Source organism: Mustela erminea, chromosome 15 (assembly GCF_009829155.1).
Source record: "Mustela erminea isolate mMusErm1 chromosome 15, mMusErm1.Pri, whole genome shotgun sequence".
Lineage (NCBI taxonomy): Eukaryota > Metazoa > Chordata > Mammalia > Carnivora > Mustelidae > Mustela > Mustela erminea.
The window spans coordinates 52,927,503-52,943,589 of record NC_045628.1 but is presented as its reverse complement, the minus strand read 5'-3'; the positions used below and the strand labels follow the sequence as shown (position 1 = coordinate 52,943,589).

At 40.3% G+C, this 16,087-nt stretch overlaps 1 protein-coding gene across 5 annotated transcripts in view; it reads left to right on the top strand.

Annotated features, from left to right (window-relative positions):
• The window catches only part of MTRF1 (mitochondrial translation release factor 1), a 63,546-nt gene that overhangs the window by 18,368 nt on the left and 29,091 nt on the right, over positions 1 to 16,087 (top strand). For all 5 annotated transcript variants that reach the window (XM_032314364.1, XM_032314367.1, XM_032314369.1 and 2 more), the window contains exons 3-6: positions 3,666 to 3,757; positions 5,179 to 5,260; positions 5,461 to 5,568; positions 14,978 to 15,150. In XM_032314364.1, the coding sequence (XP_032170255.1) occupies positions 3,666 to 3,757; positions 5,179 to 5,260; positions 5,461 to 5,568; positions 14,978 to 15,150 (455 nt within the window). The remainder of the gene's footprint in view (positions 1 to 3,665; positions 3,758 to 5,178; positions 5,261 to 5,460; positions 5,569 to 14,977; positions 15,151 to 16,087) is intronic.

Below are 16,087 nucleotides of genomic sequence, written 5' to 3'. Positions count from 1 at the left end.
TTTTTTAAAGATCCTGTCCATTTATTTGACACAGAGAGAGGGAACACAAGCAGAGGGAGTGGGAGGGGGAGAGGCAAGACTTCCTGCCAAGCAGGGAACCCGATGCGGGGCTCTATCCTAGGACCCTGGGATCATGACCCGAGCCGAAGGCAGACACTTAACTGACTGAGCCACCCAGGCACCCCTAAGTGGCACAATTTTTAAATTTTGTTGATGTCAAATTTATCTTTTTTTCTCTTGTTGCTCGTGGTTTTGGTGTCATAGCTAAGAAATTGTTGTGTAACCCAAGGTTACAAAGAGTACATCTGTATTTTCTTCTGAGAGTTCAATTTTTTAACTTTACCTTTAATTTTTTGATCTATGTGAGAGATGTTTATTTTTAGTTTTGGTATTTTTTTTTTTTAAGATTTTTTATTTATTTATTTGACAGACAGAGATCACAAGTAGGCAGAGAGGCAGGCAGAGAGAGAGGAGGAAGCAGGCTCCCCGCGGAGCAGAGAGCCTGATGCGGGACTCAATCCCAGGACCCTGACTTGAGCCGAAGGCAGAGGCGTTAACCCACTGAGCCACCCAGGTGCCCCTTTGGTATTCTTAATATTGCTTATTACCTTAACATTTTTTCTCATACAAAAGTTATCAAAATGTACTGAAGTTGAGAGAAAGGCGCAGTGGACTAACCTGGGATTCAGCATTTATCCAGATAGTACTACAGGCACTTAGTTTCTAAACTTCTGTGCTCCATCCTGTTCCATTAAGTGTTAGAGATGTTAAACGATGTCAAGGCCAGTCACAGTTATAACTGTGAAGTCCTGGATTTTCTGCCGTCTCTTCGTGGTACCATGAGTCTCTCACTATGTTTATGAGGATTTTTTTTTTTTTTCTCTTTGCATTATGCCACTCAAATTTGTAATCCATTAGTTTGGGGAAGGTTCTTTGCATATAATAGGAGTTTACTAAATGTTTTTAAATTAAATTGACATAATCTCTTTCAGCCTTGATTGTATCACCATTATACAGTGGTGTATACATTGTATCACCAGTATTATTGAGATTGGATTGGACTGTTTCCAAAGTCTCTCCTAGGTCTAAAGTCCTGCTATTCTGTAATAACAGTGGTAAAAGTGACATTTACTGTCCTACCATGTGCCAGACACTAAGCTAAGTATTTAAAATATTATCTCATTTGAGTATTTACAATAATTTATGAGGTAGGAATTATTATTAATGTCCCCATTTTATAGATGAAGAAACTGAGAGCTTAAAATGTCAGAGGTCACTCAGCCAATCAGGCAAGGAGCAAGGATTTGGACTTAGTGAGATTCCACAGGCTGTCTTATGCACTGAATGAGTCCAGTTCCAATAGAGTCTGCCTCTGCCTCTGTAGTGTACCCTTCATGAGTTCCCTTCTATTCTTCCTGCTAATTTATATCTTTTTTTTTTTTAAAGATTTTATTTATTTATTTGACAAAGAGAGATCACAGTAGACAGAGGCAGGCAGAGAGAGAGAGAGAGAGGGAAGCAGGCTCCCTGCTGAGCAGGGAGACCGATGCGGGACTTGATCCCAGGACCCTGAGATCATGACCTGAGCCGAAGGCAGCGGCTTAACCCACTGAGCCACCCAGGTGCCCCTATATCTTTATTATAGCTCATCCTGGATAATTACGATACATTCCTAACTTTTTGTGCCACTTCCAGGCTTTCCCAGTCCAAGGACAACCTTAATCAGATTACTCCCCTGCTCAAAATTTTCAGTAGCTCTCATTGCCTATAAATATAAATTTCTCGATTTGGTATTTAAGAGCCTTTGCAGAAAGGCCCCTGGGTGGCTCAGTCAGTTAAGCATCTGCCTTCAGATCAGGTCATGATCCCGGGGTCCTGGGATGGAGTCTGGTTCTCTCTCTCCCTGGTGCTCCTCTCCAAACCCCACTTGTGCTGTCTCTCTCTCTCTCTCTCTCATAAATAAAAAATATATATTTAAAAAAAAAGGAGTTTCTGAAAACTGACACCAGCCTCTCTGTATAATGTATTAATTCCCTTTGCATATGCAAACCTTTCAAGAAAAATAGATAACTTGCTGTTCCCTGAATATACACATCATCCCATTTCTGTCTTTGATAAATTGTTACCCACCAATTTTACCTTGTTAAAATTCATTTCACTTATAAAGTATGGCTTGGATGTCATACTTTGGCTTCAGTCCCCTCTGTAAAACAAAAATGTTATCTTTTTCTGTTTTGAATTTTGATCCTTTATGTAATTGTCTTAATTTCTGCCACTTCCCTCATTATCTGTTTCTCAAAGACAGAGCCTGTGTCTTACTCATTTTTATATTTCCTGCAGCACTGAACATAGGATATAATAGACTCTCAAATCTTTCTTGATATAATGAAACTGAATTAGGTTAGATTTCAGACATCAGAAAATAATAAGAGGCCACAAAAATAATTTTATGTGACTGCATATCAGGCTTTTCTGATATCTTTGACACAGTAGGTACCTATATGGAGTAATGTCTGCTTAGTGTCCATTTGTGGCATAAGTACATGATATGGGGCCATGAGTGATATTACAATTCTGCAACAGATGATCTGTAATTAGAATTTAGTTCAGAGGACATCTATCCAGGAAGCCTTCCTCAAGTGCTAAGGTCTGGGTTAGACCCCCTCCTTTGTGCCTCCATGGCACTGTCCTATCCCATACTGTACTCATGTGTACATGTCCTATTTCCCACCAGACTGAGTGACTTAAGGCCTGGAACCACATTTTATTCATCCCTGTCTCTCCAACAACTAGCAGAGTATCTGGTGCATAATAAGTGTTAGATGTTGAAGGTATGAATGAGGAATAGAGTCCCACCAGGTGTTAATGACTTCCATGACCAGGGAAGAAGTTTCAAGAGCCTTCCCTGTTTTATAATTAGGACTTTTTATTTCTGTTTTCTTCTTTGCTATTAAGAATCAAACATTTCTACATCAGCTGGCAAGCATCACCACTAACAAATGAAGTCTAGGTATCCAGAGCAATGGAGTCAAAGGTCGTAAGATCTACTATCTCTCATTGTTAGCTTTTTTGTTGGGAGTTCCAGGATTTTAACTTTCTCTCTTGAAATGATGTGAAAAGGACAATTGTTTCCATAAAACAGAGGTTACAGAGTTGTTTCATTTGACTTACATGGTGCTTTTAAAAAGTATTCACTAGGTATAAATATTTCAAGAGATTTCAAAATTCTAAGAGCTCTTATTTCTGACTTTGAGGGGAAGAAAATGGAGGCTTCAGCCCTCCCGGATTACACCACGGTGTGCTGAGTAATGGCTGCTACCTTTAAGACAAGATGTGGTCACTCCAGTTTACTCCAAAACTTACCTTATTTGGGTCTATATTTAATTAACCAGTCCTTTTTCAGACTTGTTTTATTAATCATTGATTTCTGTAATTAGTTTTAGATATTCAAATCATAAACTTTTGGGCAATGATCATACTTCCTTACACACTGAGTTTTTTTAGACATGCTTCACAAGCACTTATTAATTTAATATTCTCCAACTATTCTGACCTTTTGTATAATCCCTCCTTCACAACTGAAATAAAATTTATAAACAGAAATTAGCTAGCTATATAAGAGTTTTCCTGTATTTAAAAACATGATTTTTGTTGATGGTTTGTAGGTCTAAATAAACAAGATGAAAAGCAGTTACAAGAACTTGCATTGGAAGAGAGGGAAACTATCGCTCAAAAAATCCATGTGTTATACAGTGAGGTATGTTTTAGGAGGTAAACTGCTCAATCGTGTTACTATAAAAGAATACTGTTTTACGAGGCTATACTTTGGTGTTCAAAGTCCTTTCCAAACACCAGTTTATTAAACCTTTGTTAATGGTGAATGAGTAAGCTGGGTTTAGTACTGTAATTTGCTACAGAATGAGGTTGAACCGACTGGGATGGCAGAAAGTAAAACATCATCTCCCCCCTCACCTCCACGAGCAATTATGTTCCAAAGCTGTTAACTTGCCAGCCAAGGCGGCAGATGCTGGTAAAGAAATTTAGTTCACCTAAAGAATCACCTAACAAGAGGAAGAATTTAGTTTTTAAGCCTTAGAAAAGGGGAGTGGTACATAGTGATTGTGTTAATTAAGGATCTAAAATTTGCTTTCTGTATAGAGTGGAGTGAATCCAAAGGTACAGACACAGTTGGTTCACACCAAGTCTTTAGCTCCTTGTAGTTCAATGGATGATTTGTCTAAAAGGCAGTGAAAACCACAGGGCTGTATAGCATCTGTAGTTTCTTCCCTTCTGTCCTGTTTGCCCTTGTCCTGCCTTTGGGCCCCCTACTCTGGGACTCCATACAGGGGCTCGTTGAGAGGAATGAGGTAGAGGTATCAGTTACTGTTATCACTGATATAACCAGCAAGTCAAAGGCAGAAAGACTGTCGCTCTTGGTCTGATATTCCCTCTCACAGATAACCATTTCTAACAGAGATGGAGTATTTCAAAAATTGGCAGTAGGGAGAGTCATGGCCGGTAGGTAGTTTGATTTGAAAAACTTTTCACTAATAAATAAAAAATAAAATTGCCTCCCTTTTCTTCTTTAGAAGGAAGCTAGTTACTTTATTAGGAAACCCCTTGTTTTTTTGTCACAACTCAGAAACCATTTCAGCCTTATCCTGGGAGTCCTCAATATATTCTTTAAGCAGAACAGCTCTACTGAGAACAGAGGGCACGACCTGGGGCCAACTGTCATCTGTGGCAGGAGAAAATACGCAGTCATATGTGAAGAGGCCTCATTTTCTCCAAGTGAAGACTTTTCAAAGCTTCACATCGTCATTAGATGAAAGAAGCTGCTGTTTAGAGCTAATAAGAGGCAAAATCTGAAAAAAATTGAATGGAACGCTCCGGACTTTGATCTAAACTTGGGCATTTTAGAAAATTAAGATAATCTGATAGCATTGTGGAGAATACCCTGACAAGTAACTCCATTGTTAGCATGAATTGATCACTTATTTTAGTTCTAATGCAGTCTACTTATTGTAGCATTTAATGACTAGATCTCATTGGGATACTATATAATTTTGTTAATCACTGACTTTTTTTTAATGTTTGGAGGTCTTTTGTCTAAAATCAAGCAATAGTATAATCATGGAAAATATACATACAAATGCTGATCTTTTTTTCCTTTTTCAGCTTTTCCAGAGTCTAGTGCCAAAGGAGAAATATGACAAAAATGATGTTATTTTAGAGGTGACATCTGGAAGAACTACTGGAGGTCAGTTAAATAATTTTATCTTAAATGATCTAAAAAAACACTTAAATTTTACCTTGGTTTGATACTGTATAACTTTAACAGTCCAGTAGTTATGTTTCACTATGGAAGCAGTTACTCCTTATTTCCCAGGGGGCCTGTACCTAAGAAGGGCTTTCTTTAAAACAATCTGTGCTGACTGAATATTTTTTGTATTTTTTTAGGTGATATCTGCCAACAGTTTACTCGGGAAATATTTGATATGTACCAGAATTATTCAAGCTATAAAAACTGGAAATTTGAACTCCTGAATTATACACCAGCTGATTATGGTAGGAATATTTGAGGGTTTAGCCCATAGATGATGCTGAGAATTATTTTATCTCTGATCTTGATTAGAACTATGTTGTCCTATTTTTTTAAAAGATTCTATTTATCTATTTTTGCAAGAGAGAGAGCACACATGAGTTGGGGGCGGGCAGAGGGAGAAGCAAACTCCCCGCTGAGCAGGCAGCCCAATGTGGGATGCGATCCCAGGAACTTGGTATCATGATCTGAGCTGAAACCAAGAGTAGGACACTAAAGTGAGTCACCTACGCACCTGAAGTCCTTAAACTTCTAAATACTCAGTTATGTTAAATCAGAACATCTGATAGTATCTTTGTTCCTTATTCTTTTAAGCCATATGAAAGTTTGTTTCTTCTTGCTTATGCATTGAAACCCAATAATAAAGTAGGGAAAGGGGATTAAAGTAAGTTGAACAATAGAGAAAAATGAAAGCTACTATCTAGAATAAGTAAGTTGTGCTTGGTACAGGTTTTATTTTATTAGTCCCCCTGCAGGGGGAGCAGCAGGCAGAGGGAGAGGAAGAAGCAGGCTCCCCACTGAGCAGAGAGCCTGATGTAGGACTTGATCCCCGGACCCTGAGATTACAACCTGAGCCAAAGGCAGATGCTTAACCAATCGAGCCACCCAGGCATCCCTTGGTACAGGTTTTAAATACGGTCACTGGTCAAGGAGAGGGAATTGAGAGAAGAGGGAAGAAAAAACCAGAGCAACCACATGGTGGTGGGAGAGATCTTGGTGTGTATAGGGCAATGTTAGGAAGCCAGTCTACCCAGAGCATATCTGTGACAGGAAGACATAGTAAAAGGTAAAGATACATATGATCAGAAGAGAAACGAGAGTATGTGATGGGAAGACATAGGAAATGAGTTCCAGGGGGTATAGTTTGAACAACCTTAAAAGCAGAACAGGCCTTGATTGTTAGAGAGTAACGACCTATTGAAGATTTTATCAGTAAGCGTATGATCTGGGGACACCTGGTTGCTGCCGTCCATCAAGCCTCCAGCTCTTGGTTTCAGCTCAGGTCATGACCTCCGGGTTGTGAGCTGGAGCTCCATGTCCAGCTCTGTGCTCAGTGTGGAGTTCGCTTCAGACTCTCCCTCTGCTTTCCCACGCCCTGCTCCCTTGCTTTCTCTCAAATAAATAAATTAATTAATTTTTTAAAAAGGCACATGATTTGGTAAATACATATCTTAGGGAGATGATTAGATAGCATTGTGCGGGATGGACCAAGAGGTTCAATTTAAGGCGAAGTGCAGAGCAGTTGCTAGAGCAATCCAGGTGTGACTAAGACTTAGACCTGGCATAGACCTTGGCAGACCTTCACAGGAAGAGCAGACAAAAGACGGGCCCGCGCTTGCTCCTGTGTCCTGCATACAGTGTAGGTGATCTGATCCTCACGGCCCTATGAGATAGGTAGTATCACTCCCATTTTACAAATGAGGAGCTGGGTTTAGAGAATAAGTGACTGATCCAAGACCACACAGTACGTAATGGCAGTCCCGAGATTGAACTTAGGTTTGTCAGATCCAGTACCACACTACATCCTAGTAGTCTGTTCTAACGCAAACAAGATGAGCCATGGGGATCCTGATCTTCCTAGCCAGAAAGACTGTGATATTCTTTCAAGTTGGAGAGAGAGCCCATACGGGAAGAAAAAATGGTAAGTTGTTTTTGAATGACTAACTCTGTGGTTATTGTGAACACCCATTTAGAAATATCCAGTAAAGGCTGAAGTTGTGTCAGCAGAGCTTTGGGGAGAGAACAGAATGAAGGAGAGAGATTCAGTAGCCCTTAGCCAAAGATGGTATCTGACACTGAGAGATTATGTGAGGGAGAGGCTAGGGAGAGGGAATATTCAGGGCGCCAAAACCTACATTGTAGGTTACCTACATGTAATTACCTACATGTAATGGCCACATTGAGAAAGATTGACTCTTGGCAAAAGAAAGAGAGGAGTGAGATAAGCAGGAAAAGGATGAGTACAGTATAATATTATGGAAGCTAGAGATGAGAGAGTTTCAACTTTCAGGAAGCTTTCAGGAACAGCAGCATTTTGGGACATCTGGCTGGCCCAGCTGGTGGAGAATGTGTCTCTTCATCTTGGGGTTGTAGGTTTGAGCCCCACTTTGGGTGTAGAGCTTACTTTAAAAAAAAAAAAAGTCTTTAGAAGTACAGCATTATGAAAGAGAGAATGGTGGCAAATGTCAGCAGTGACCTCTCTCAGATATTTTGAATCCAGCTTTTAAGAATGAAGGATGAGCTCAGTAATAACAGGAAGAGTTTCTGGTTCCAGGGATGCAGAGCAGCCTGAACAATCCCTAGACAGTGGTTGGGAAACCTTTCTTTTAGATAGACTGGCCTAGTGGCAAAATAAAATAAAGGTACTTTAAGAAGTAAAAAGAGCAGGAGACACACCAGATGGCTGGGTTGGTTGAGCATCCGATTCTCAATCTCAGCTCAGGTCTTGATGTCAGGGTTGGGAGTTCAGGCCCTGCATTGGGCTATACATACTGGGCATGGAGTCTACTTAAAAAATAAAAAAACCCTTTTTTAATTAAAAAAAAAATTTAAAGGACTATTTTTTTTAAAGAAGGGAAACTTTAAATATTTTACTCTAAAGACTAGGAGGGACACCTGAATGGCTGGGTCAGTTTAGCATCTGCCTTTGGCGCAGGCCCTGAGCTCAGGACATGATCCCTGGGTCCTAGGATTGAGTCCCGTATCTGGTCCCTGCTCATCGGGGAGCCTGCTTCTCCTTCCACCTGCTGCTCCCCGTATTTGTGCTCATGCTTTCTCTCCCTCTCTCTGATAAATAAAAGAAAGATTGGGAGTAAACCTCTACTCATTAAAATTAGAAAATAATATATAAAAATTGATCTATTTGTAATCAGGAGAAGAAAAATATGTGACTAGAAGGTCTAACATAGAGAAGAGGTGAAAAACACCTATCTTATAAAATATGCTTCCTAAATAATAGGTTTATATATTTTAATGTTTAATTGAAATGGAGAAGAACTCAGATTCATACAGCACTAAAAGCTAAGGTTGAAAAGAAACATACTTTCAGGCAAAAATTCATGCATCAGGTGACTTAGAGCCGTGTAGTTTTGCGGTTGGAGGTACAGATAGGGACAGTATTCAAGTATTCCATGAATAGTCCAAGCTAAATGATTACAGGATGGTTTTTGTGGCAGCAGGGGAGGGCGATAGCTCTGGGTACGTAGCGTAGGTCTGACGCTTTGTTATTCTGTGTACCTGGCATCTGACAAATTGAAATCTCTTCCAAGTTAAAGGGATTCTATGAAATGCTCTGGTATCTCTTCCCTCCCAACAGATTGATGTTTATAATTGCATTTTGTTATCTTCTGCTTGCTAGTTAAATTCAGGGAAAGGTACTTCAGGTAACATGATGGTTAGTTCTATGTGTCCAGAAGACGTACTTCTTACCATGAGTGTGAGAAATAAATTTGTAAGGAGAACCCTGGCATCCTTGAAGGGCTCTGTGATGGCTCTTCTCTATGGGCCAGACTCAACAGTAGGAGCTCTGGTAACTAAACTGGGAAACCTAAGTGTACTGGAAGTCATTGGATTTTAGGGTGGCAGGGGTCAAGGGTAGCAGTCCACAGCCAAAGGCCAGATGAGTGTAGTTACTGTCACGGATGGCAGAGCCAAGGCAGCAATAGGAGTTGTCTGACTTTTGCAGCCCTGAGGCATTTGCTAGTTGATCGTGGTGCCCCTAGAAGTAAAAGAGGTAGGAAGACTAGTAAATTCTCACTTACCTCTATGAGCAGAAAAGTTTTAGATCAAGTGAACAGAAATGTAACTTTAATCATAAAAATAAGCCATGGCCCCTCAGTCAGTTCTCAGACTTGAGCCAGTGGATAGGCCCAAACCCCTTGAATAAAGAGGGGGCGGGGTCCCCTTGAGGAAGGACCCCATATATTGCCAAGTATTTATGCTGTTGACCCTTCTCCCTGCCTCCTCCGAAAAGGAGTCTGTCACCTTTTCCCAGGGTAAGGGAAGTCCCAGACTTTGCGGGGACTACTGGAGACTGGCTCTGAACGGATGCTAATTCCGGGAAACCCAGAGCATCTCTATGGCCATCAATTAGAGAAGGAGCTTGTAGAGTCATGTGATGAATAGACTTTTAGCTCAGGTCCTGCTCTCAGTGGGCCCAGCAGGCTCGCAAACCCATCCTGTGGTGTTTTCCCCAGTTCTGGGTACATAATTGGCAGATACACTGAGCAGCTAGCAGAATTCCCATCTTCTTTCCTGACCTGTGGAAGGAGAACTGTTAATGGTGGAAAAGGCCAAGTAGAAGCCACTAGAACTGCCTCTACCTGGGAAAATAGTAAACCAGAAGCAACATTGCCTTTCCAGAGAGGTTGCAGAGATAAATGCCACCATCAGGGACTTGGAAAATGCAAAGTTAGTGATTCCTGCCACATCCCCATTCAGCTTGTTTCTTTGGCCTAGAAAGACAGTAGATGGAGCTCAGTGAATGACAGTGGGTTACTGTTAGCTCAGCCAACCGGTGATTCTCATTACAGCTGCGGTACCAGATGTGGTTTCATTGCTTGAGCTATTCATACCTCCTGGCACCCGGTGTGCAGCTGTTGATCTGACAAATGCTTTTTTCCTCCATACCCATCCATGAGGACCACTAAAGGCAGTTTTCTCTGAGCCGGCAAGGCCAGCAGTGCACCTCGCTGTCCTCTACCTCAGAGGTCTATCAACTCTCCTGCCCTACATCATAATTTCCATTTACAGGGATCTTGATTGTCATTCTCTCCCACATTGTCTTGAACTGGTCCAGGAGAGCCAATGATACAGTTCCAGTCACTACTGATACTTACTGACGGTAAATATCAACACTGCTAAGTATGCTGCGAGTGTTTATCTCAGTTATTCCTCACAACAGCCCCTTCGAGGGAGGGAGGTTGAGTTCAGGCTGTGTCATATGCTTACACAGGACTTTAAGTACGACTCACGTGATCTGCAGTATGAATGGCCTCTCATTCAGGTGTGCAGTACTGTTATGCGAGCTGTAATTACCATTTACAGAAAAGGAAACTGAGGCATGAACAAATGAAGTGACTTGCCTGAGGACACACAACTAGGAGGAAGAGCTTAAATTTGAACCTAGGCGACCCAAGATTGGCTCTGGTGATCTGTACAGTAAAGCAGCCCTCTCCTTTCTGGTCATATAAATTTAAATATGTGCCCTGGACATGAAGTAGGTAAAGGGGGTGAGGGGAATAATTTTAAAAGTACAGAATGAGGGGTGCCTGGGTGGTTCAGTGGGTTGGGCCTCTGCTTTTGGCTCAGGTCATGGTCTCATGGTCCCAGGGTCCTGGGATCGAGCCCTGTATCGGGCTCCCTGCTCAGTGGGGAGCCTGCTTCCCCCTCTCTGTCTACCTGCCTCTCTGCCTACTTGTGATCTATCTCTCTGTGTCAAATAAATAAATTTAAAAAAAATTTTTTTTTTTTAAAGATTTTATTTATTTATTTGACAGGCAGAGATCACAAGTAGGCAGAGAGGCAGGCAGAGAAAGAAAGGGGGAAGCAAGCTTCCTGCTCAGCAGAGAGCCTGATGCGGGTCTCAATCCCGGGACCCTGGGATCATGACCTGAGCTGAAGACAGGGGTTTTTGCCCACTGAGCCACTCAGGTGCCCCTAAATAAAATCTTAAAAAAAAAAAATACAGAATGATTTCGAGGTGGAAAATTTTTATTGTTGTGGCTTCACTCTGTCTCAGTGTTGAGGTATTTTTCAGAATTGACCATCTTGACTAAGTGTGAATGGTAAACATTACATTTTTCCTATCACCTGACCCCTAAATGCTTGTCATCTTCTTTATCTGGTGTTCAAGAAGATAAACATTAACCTGTTTTACCGCTGGAGGAGGACTGGCTATTTTGGACTTACTTTTTTATTATTTGACAGAGAGGGAGAAAGCACAAGCGGGGATTGGGGGAGGTGTAGAGATAGAGGGAGAATAAGGCTCTACTGAGCAGGGAGCCTGGCATGGGGCTCGATCCCAGGATGCTAGGAACTTGACCTGAGCTGAAGGCAGACGCTTAACCAACTGAGCCACCCAGGCACCGCTGTGTGGGACTTATTAAGAGACAGGTCAGTCTCTGATAAGGTACCTTCCTTTGGCATTTTGTACAGTAATTTAAAACTATGCCTAATTTTTATCCATCATGCTGACTTTATTTTTTTTTTCCCTCAAAGATTGATTTATTGAGAGGGAGAGAGAACAAGTGTATGTGAGTGAGAGGCGGGGCAGGGAGAGAGAGAGAGAAGCAGACTCCCCGCTGAGCTCAGGGCCAGAGCTCATGATCCATGAGATCATAACCTGAGTAGAAACCAAGAGTCAAACACCCAACTGTCTGAGCCATCCTGGTGCCCCATCATGCTAACTTTAGAAACTGAGTGGGTTAGATCTGATGTTGTAGCACTGAGTCTTCATTAGAAGCATATTAGGAACGTGGCAGCAGCAGTAGTGGCATAGTTAAGGAAATTTGAGTTAAGGATTTTATAAGCAACGAAACTAACTTAAAAGTATAAGGGTACAAACTTAACAATATGCAAGAACTCAAGAAACACTTTCCCCATGGTCCCTTTCTGAGGAATCTGTTAGAAAACAGGACTTTAGACAGCTAAAATATGAAGTTTTGGCATAGGGATGGGGTGAGCATGAAATATGTGGCTACCTGTAGAACTAAGTCTGTATGGGTGCGTGGGTGGCTTAGGCAGTTAAGTGTCTGACTTTGGCTCAGGTCATGATCCCGGGGTCCTGGGATTAAATCCCACATTGGGCTTCTTGCTCTGCAGGGAGTTTCTTTTCCTTGTGCCTCACCCTTCCACCCATGCTTAGGTGCTTGCTCTCTCTCTCTAATGAACAAACAAAATCTTTAAAAAAAAAAAAAAAAGACCTAGGTCTATTTGAGGAGAAGCAGGGAAGAATACACTATATAACCACTGTAAGATCTGACAGTATTGAGTACACCCATTTGAAAAATGGGGGAAGAACACGAAGAGCATATGCAAAAAAGTTGTAATGTTTTTAGTAATCGTGTTGTGGCAGAACTCGCATTGTTACTCCGAGACTGTTGTATGTGTACTGCGGAATAAAGTAGATGAGTAGTTAGGAGATATTCTAATTGTAGTATCTTCTCTGTCGTTGAGAACCAGATTCTTGGTATAGAAGACAGAGTGATAGAGAAGAGGCTGTCATCTTGAATTTACTCTGGAAATATCAGTAGTCAAGAACTCCAAATGGTCTGAGATTTTACCCCACTTGCAAGCTAACAAGTTAGCATGCCACACTTTCATGGGTCAGAGGTGGAGGATGGTTTATTACTCACAGAAACAGTAACCAGAATATCAACATTTTTGTGCTGATTCCATGAGCCCCACGTCCTACAAGGTGACTTGAAGGCCAGATGATACCTGCCTATGCAGTAGGTTTCATTATACGAGAGGAATTCTGAGCTAAGTGATCTCAAATTTTTTTTCTTCAAGAAAAATTAAAGAAAGAGAGCACATGAGCCGGGGAAGAGGCAAAAAAAAGGAAAAAAAAAAAAAAGAAGAAAAAGAAATAAGTATTATTCTGAAAGGAACCAAGACTTCTTGGGGAGATCACTGATTTCAGGTCTGGGGCAAGAATAGTTCAGGATAATCCTGGAATAATACCGTAATAAGAGGTATGTCAAAAAGAACTCAGAAATTAACTTGAAGAGGCTCCTGCAGGCCAAAGATGGATACGTTGAACTTTAATCATAATAATTGCAATTGGTTTAAGCATGCTAGATGTGTTCAGATCCTTGAATTCATAATGATATTTTAAAAATAGTCATCTGCAGATGATTAATCCTAACTCATATTGCAAAACACAGATACTGGTAAAATGGGTAAAGGAACAAAATCAAGCATTTATCCTGCCTTTCCTGTATAACTCTAGCACAGGGTAATCAACCAGTAGACAAGGGGAAATGTCCTTTATCAATGTATTTTAGCTACTAAAACCTGACAAAGAAATTACAGAATTAGACTATCACTATTTTATAACCCATGATACATTAAACATCAAAGGCTGCCAAGACCATAAAAAGAAAGAAAACAGTCATTATGTGCCTCCTGTAGTCCTGCCAAGGAGCTCAAGCTGGTGTCCGATCCGGTCTCTGGATCCATCTGCCAAATTGTAGCCAGAACAGAGGGCGGAAGATAGGTGAATTAATTGTACCAAGAGTATGCAGTGGGCAAATGCATTCTGTGGGAAATTTTACAGGTCAACGTCCAGGTTCCTCAGGAGATAAGTTGGAAAGAACAAAAGAAGTAGGTGATGAGCGTGTATAGATGAAGAGCTTTAAAAGGCATCAGACTAGGGGGCACCTGGTTGACTCTTGATACTGAGGTCTTGAGTTCGAGCCCCACATTGGATGTAGAGATTACTGCACAAAAATAAATAAATAAACTTAAAGAGGACGTGAAACTTTTTTAAATGGACAAGACTAGACTGTAGCACATTTAGGTAATAAAATTGTAGCAGGAATAAGTCAGGATCATAGTTACTTGTGAGAAAGGAAGGGATTGTAACTGGGAAGGGGCACATGAGAGAGCTTTTGGGTGACTGACAAAGTTCTTTTTCTTGATCTTGTGGTCACTAAACCATTGGATTCATGTGATTTATGTCTGTATTTTATAATAAAAGAGTTATTTTATAATATTTGTAATATATAATTTATATTATAATATATAATATATATGTTATATATTATAATATATAATATAATTTATAATATAATATTTATAATAAAAGTTATTTTATAATAAAAGTTTTTTTAAAAAATATGTCCAATAAGAAACTAGCTTAGGCATTAAGATTTGGTTGGGGGAGGAGCTTATTGTCACACCACAGATGAGCAAGAGCTAAATTTCAATAAACTCTTGAGAACTTGGGAGGACCTATAGAGTTTTCCATCATTATTAAATTGTTATGTTTTTGAGCATTCTTATATATAGATATGATATCAGCCTAAGGTTGCAGAGGGCAGTTCAATGCAGAAAATGTCCCAGTATTTTTTTTCTAGCAATACTTTTATTAAAAAAACTTGGCTGATTATAGAAAATTTAGAAACAAAGTATAAAAGGTAAAACAAAAAAATATATTGTTGTTCTCTTACCCAGAGGTAAGCATAAATAATGTTTTGGTATATTTCCTTTTCTATATGACTACACTGACATTGGGAAAATACTGTCTTGTACCTATTTTATGTTCTCGTCTTTGGCTCTGTACTTGCATTCAGGCCTGAGTTTAAAGGTATTTAAGATCCAGATCCCTTTCAAAAGAGAACACATTGGCATTTTTGGATTTTATGTTCCTAGGTGGGCTGCATCACGCAGCTGCCCGAATTTCTGGTGAGAGTGTCTACAAGCATCTGAAGTATGAAGGTGGGATTCACCGAGTTCAGCGAATCCCTGAGGTGGGCCTGTCGTCAAGGATGCAGCGCATTCACACGGGAACCATGTCTGTTATCATCCTCCCTCAGCCAGATGAGGTAACTTCATGCACACGTTGAAAACTTACTCTCATGTAGTAGGTATTGTGCTGAGGAAGCTTAACTTCTAGCAAACTGATTTTCGGGGTTTCACATTGAACTTTGCAGTCTCTACTGGGAAATCCTTAATTCTTCCCCAGGTAAAGTTGCCCTTCTTATGCCTGACCAAGATATTTTGTTTTCTTTAATTAGAAGCCAGTTCTCTTCATAAAATAGAATTCACAAACCTTTTCAGATCTTCTTGCTTAAGTATTATCTTAAGAAAAATATGATTTCCACAGGTAATATGTTGAGATCAGTGATAGAATATCTGTATGGGGTCAGTGTCTTATTGAAGCCAGCCGTATTGCCTCTATCTTTTTTCCTAACTTTTTGAAATTTAATTTTAAACATACAGAAAATTGGAAGAATACCACTCTAAAAACTTATATAACCTTCACTTGGAGTCAACACCTGTTTATATTTTGCCACATTTGCTAGATTCCTATACGTGTGTGTATACATACTTTTTAAAAAATAACTATGAAGAATATAGCAATCACTGTGAGACTTCATCCCTCAAATCTTCAACTTAACATCTCCTAAGAATAGGACATGTTCTTAGGAGAAGATGAACGGATGAAGTTGTGGTGCATATACTCAATGGAATATTATTCAGCCATCAAAAAATGAAATCTTGCCATTTGCAGCAACGTGAATAGAGCTAGAGGGAATTATGCTAAGCGAAATATGTCAGTCAGAGAAAGACAAATACCATGTGATTTCACTTATATGTGGAATTTAAGAAACAAAACATAAACATAGGAAGAAAGAAAGAGGGGGCAAACTGTAAAAGAGGCTATTAACTATAGGGAACCAAACTGAGGGTTGTTGGAGGGGAAGTAGGTGGGCTACTTAGCGTGGGCTAAGTGGGTGATGAGCACTAGGGAGGGCACTT